The sequence below is a fragment of the Gossypium hirsutum genome, chromosome A10 (assembly GCF_007990345.1).
Source record: "Gossypium hirsutum isolate 1008001.06 chromosome A10, Gossypium_hirsutum_v2.1, whole genome shotgun sequence".
Lineage (NCBI taxonomy): Eukaryota > Viridiplantae > Streptophyta > Magnoliopsida > Malvales > Malvaceae > Gossypium > Gossypium hirsutum.
In genome coordinates this window covers 21,114,883-21,118,684 of record NC_053433.1, presented here as the reverse complement: position 1 = coordinate 21,118,684, position 3,802 = coordinate 21,114,883, and the positions used below count along the sequence as shown (strand labels likewise).

The 3,802-nt window shown below is 32.4% G+C and overlaps 1 protein-coding gene across 1 annotated transcript; it reads right to left on the bottom strand.

Moving 5' to 3' along the window:
* Window positions 1-347: 347 nt before the first annotated feature.
* LOC107897582 (hypersensitive-induced response protein 1) lies at window positions 348-1,941 on the bottom strand. Its single transcript, XM_016823073.2, has 5 exons — window positions 1,577-1,941; window positions 1,388-1,508; window positions 1,194-1,285; window positions 987-1,083; window positions 348-858 (listed from the first exon to the last, which is right to left on the bottom strand). Exons 1-5 carry the CDS (start codon window positions 1,763-1,765, stop codon window positions 497-499), a joined length of 861 nt encoding a protein of 286 aa, XP_016678562.1. The 5' UTR covers window positions 1,766-1,941; the 3' UTR covers window positions 348-496.
* Between the last annotated feature and the right edge of the window lie 1,861 nt (window positions 1,942-3,802).

Genomic DNA, 3,802 nt, shown 5'->3' with positions numbered 1-3,802 from the left:
AGGTTGCTGCATGCTTGTCACGAGCTTGCATGGCCAGCTTCCAACTACATTTGCTTCATACCAGCTGCATGGAGATCAGCTTCAACATAAGCACAGGGTAATCAACATTTCAATTCATATTGTTTTGATTTGGATCCATTTGACTGATGAGGATTTGGTTGTTGTTTGTTTTCAGGGTGATATTTGGCATGCTTATTGCTTTACCTGTAGCATTGATCTACTATCTTGTTTTAGCATTGTTAAATTCCTGGAAAATCCTGCTAGTTTCCTGGGAAATTGTTTAACATTGTTGTTTGTATGCTGGGAAAAAAAAAGAAGAGAAAGTTCTCTAAATCATAAACCATAAATGGAAAAGTTCACTTTCATTAACTTTACATAGCAAATTACATTTCATATTTTTAAGCAGAGAGACTAAATATAGATTTCACTCAAACACACTAAACCGTATCCTGGTTTTAAGACTTTTTATTACAATCAGGAGTTTGGGTTTGACCCTTTATTCATGATGGTGAGATGCCTGAAGCAGGCCATCTCGAATCTGAGTGGCAATGTCTCGAACAGCACCAGGTCCATGAGGGATAAAGACGGATGAAGATTTAGAGGCAGCACCAATTTCTTTCATGGTATCAAAATACTGGGTAATAAGGACCATATCCAAAACATCCTTAGCCGTTGTCCCTGGAACATTGACTGAGAACCCAAGCACACTGTCCCTTAGACCGTCCACAATCGCCTGTCGTTGCCTTGCAATCCCCACTCCTGACAGATACTTTGATTCCGCCTCTCCCTCTGCTCTCTTTATCTGTATAATCTTCTCCGCCTCTGCTTTCTCGTTTGCTGCAACTCTCATCCTTGCAGCTGCCATATATATCAAAAACTCTTACCAATAATTAATCATTGATCAAATCAAAATTTTTGGAACAATTAGATGTCACAATAAGAGCTTTATAATGATTTGCTTATGTTTGATTTAGAAATAAACTCACCAGCATTAATCTCGTTCATGGCCCTTTTCACGTGTTCATCTGGTTCTATATCAACAATGAGGGTCTGGACAATCTCATATCCATAAGCAGACATAGCCTATTAAACACAAATCATCAAATATCCCATCAATAAATTTTATACGGAGATCAAGATTGTACAGGCTTACAAGCCGTTTGGAGAATAAAGAAGTTGATAGTTCGAATTACCTTTTCAAGCTCATCTTCAACAGCTTTAGCAATATCATTCTTTTGCTCAAAAGCATCATCCAAATCCAGCTTTGGAACACTTGCCCTAATAACTACAGAATAAGAAAAAAAAAGGTAAAGAAGAAAATCCAAGTTACCATTTGGCAACAAATTAAAGAAGGATATTAAAGCAATAAGATAGCTGTTTGTGAGACCATCAAAAACATAGGCTTGAATTTGAGTCCTGGGGTTGCTAAGTTTGTAGAAAGCGTCATTAGCCTTCTCAGCCAGCGCACGATACTGTATGGATGCCACAACGTTGACAAATACATTGTCCTGCACCAACAATTTTTTGAGTCTAACCAACATAAATGGTATAAAGCGAGGATTTGATGGTTGCAAACCTTAGTCTTTGTCTCACAACGCACATCAAGCTGCTGTAAACGCAGAGTGAGATGGCCGGCAAGCTGGCTCCCAATACACCAAGGTAAAAAATGGCATCCTGGCTCTAGAACTTCATCAAACTTGCCAAATCTTTCCTTTACTGCTACGGTTGATTGATCTACTTGGACACAACAAAATAGGTTGCCCATCCCCTCCCTTGTTTTTCTCTATAGACTAACAACAAACAACAAAAGAAACACATAAAAAAGAAGCACAATACATACGACCGGACAAGGATGTCAAGAGAACACACATTTAGAGTTTAGTTTGAAGAGAGGAAAGAAAACAAGGATGATATAAATAATGCCATTCAAACATCTGACTAGATACGGGGCTAGAAAATATCAAGCAAATCTATTTATTAATAATTAGATATGTTAAAACTATACGTGAAACCTTTACGGAAAAAATTAATGTCCAAAGAAAAAGAAATTTACTAATATTAAAAAACGAATGATACAAGAAGAGTTTTGATGTTCTATACGAATTCTACTTGTGCAACGTGATCTGTATCTCTAAAAATTTATATCTTTAAACCCTACATAGATTCTTTTATTTTGTCATTATATTTCATTTTCTTAATAAGAATTTAAGTGACACAATTCTAACAAAATATATCCAGTTTAATAAATATTTTATTTTTATTTATTAGTAAGAGTATATATATATTTAAAAATTTAAAAATAAAAATGAATTAAATTAATAAAATTTGATTCAGGTCAATTTCATTATTTATTGTGTTTGCCGTATTAATCCAAAGATTCCTACTCACTATAATCATATATTTTTTTTCTTAATGTTTAAAAATTATAGTCCAGGTTTTCAACCAATGAAAGTGTAGCTTAATCCCATTGCAGACACCAATTATAATGATGGACAGAGTAGTATACGTAATTGTCAAATGATGTAGAAATCCTTGAAGAAGGAATCAATGCTGTTTTTAATAATTTAATGAGGGTAATGATAGGTATGCTTTTTGTATTTTTGGTAATTTTGTTAGGTTAGTTTGATGTATACATCAAAGCATTGATTTTCACACTGTCTAATTTTATCATTTATTTCAACAACGAGAAACTAATGAAATTATGTTTGGGAGAGAGCAAATGAAAAAGAATGCATTCAAACTTTAATATAAAATTAAGCGGTTGAATTTTTAAATGTGATTTAAGGATTACACAGTCATCATGCCTAATTCAATCAATGTAGTTCAAATTCCGAAAAGATAATGAATGATCAAGTTTAATAAATATATATGTCCATGGCTTCTCCGTCAAACAGACAAAACAAAGTTGGAAATTGCAAAGACTATCTGGATAAATAATCATAAAGAAAAGAGGGAGAGATTAAAGCTATAAAATTATACCATTTTATTTTATTTAGACAGATAAAACTATTAAGATTTTCAGTGAGACAGTGAAGATAAATCAAAGAACTCACAACCAAATATATTCCTTTTATAAATAATTTAGGTTAAAGCTTAAGAAGATAAAAAATATTTACCTCTTCCCCATTGATTTAAAAATTAAGAAGAAAACTAAATTAATAAAAAGTAACAACTCTTAAACTAAAATTTAAATTCATTATTAAGGAAGTAGGATCGATTCCAAAGAGGTGAATCTAATTTATTTTAAGATTCCTTAAAACTAGAGAGTTTCCTGTGAAAATAAAAAGGAGTTAAAATATAATGTAATAAAATAATAAAATAATAAAATAAAATAGAATATTAGGATTTCGAAATAAAAATAAATTTAATAAAAAGAACTCTAGCCTAAACACAACTTCAATTTTGATTCTGAACTGGTCACAAATAGAAGAATACAATTCAAGTCAACAACCTCGATTTTGTGAGCTATTTAAACTAGATCAGTAAGTCCCTTGACGTCACCTAACTGCACTCAATCAAACCACGTCAATTTATTCTTCGATAAAATAAAACAACAATTATGAATTTAGTTATCATACACACAATAAGAACATACTCACACCACATGTACATGCACACACTATGTCTAAAGGAAGGTGCCTAAATAAAGGCTTACTTGCTCTTTCAGAGACTCGAACCTGAGTGAGATCTATGGGTGAACAACTCTTGACTACCAGACTAATCATAGGATTTCTAGAAGTCTTATTCACTCATGACTTCTAAAAGAATGATGATATAAATGTTTAGTAAATTTATTCAAGTG

What these genes read in the sequence shown, in the direction of transcription:
- LOC107897582 (XM_016823073.2), bottom strand. Translation starts at nt 1,765, where the DNA reads ATGGGCAACCTATTTTGTTGTGTCCAAGTAGATCAATCAACCGTAGCA. An exon ending in GTTGTGAGACAAAGACTAAG is followed by an intron (nt 1,509 to 1,576) that starts GTTTGCAACCAT and finishes TTGTTGGTGCAG; the next exon opens with GACAATGTATTTGTCAACGT. An exon ending in CATGAACGAGATTAATGCTG is followed by an intron (nt 859 to 986) that starts GTGAGTTTATTT and finishes TATATATGGCAG; the next exon opens with CTGCAAGGATGAGAGTTGCA.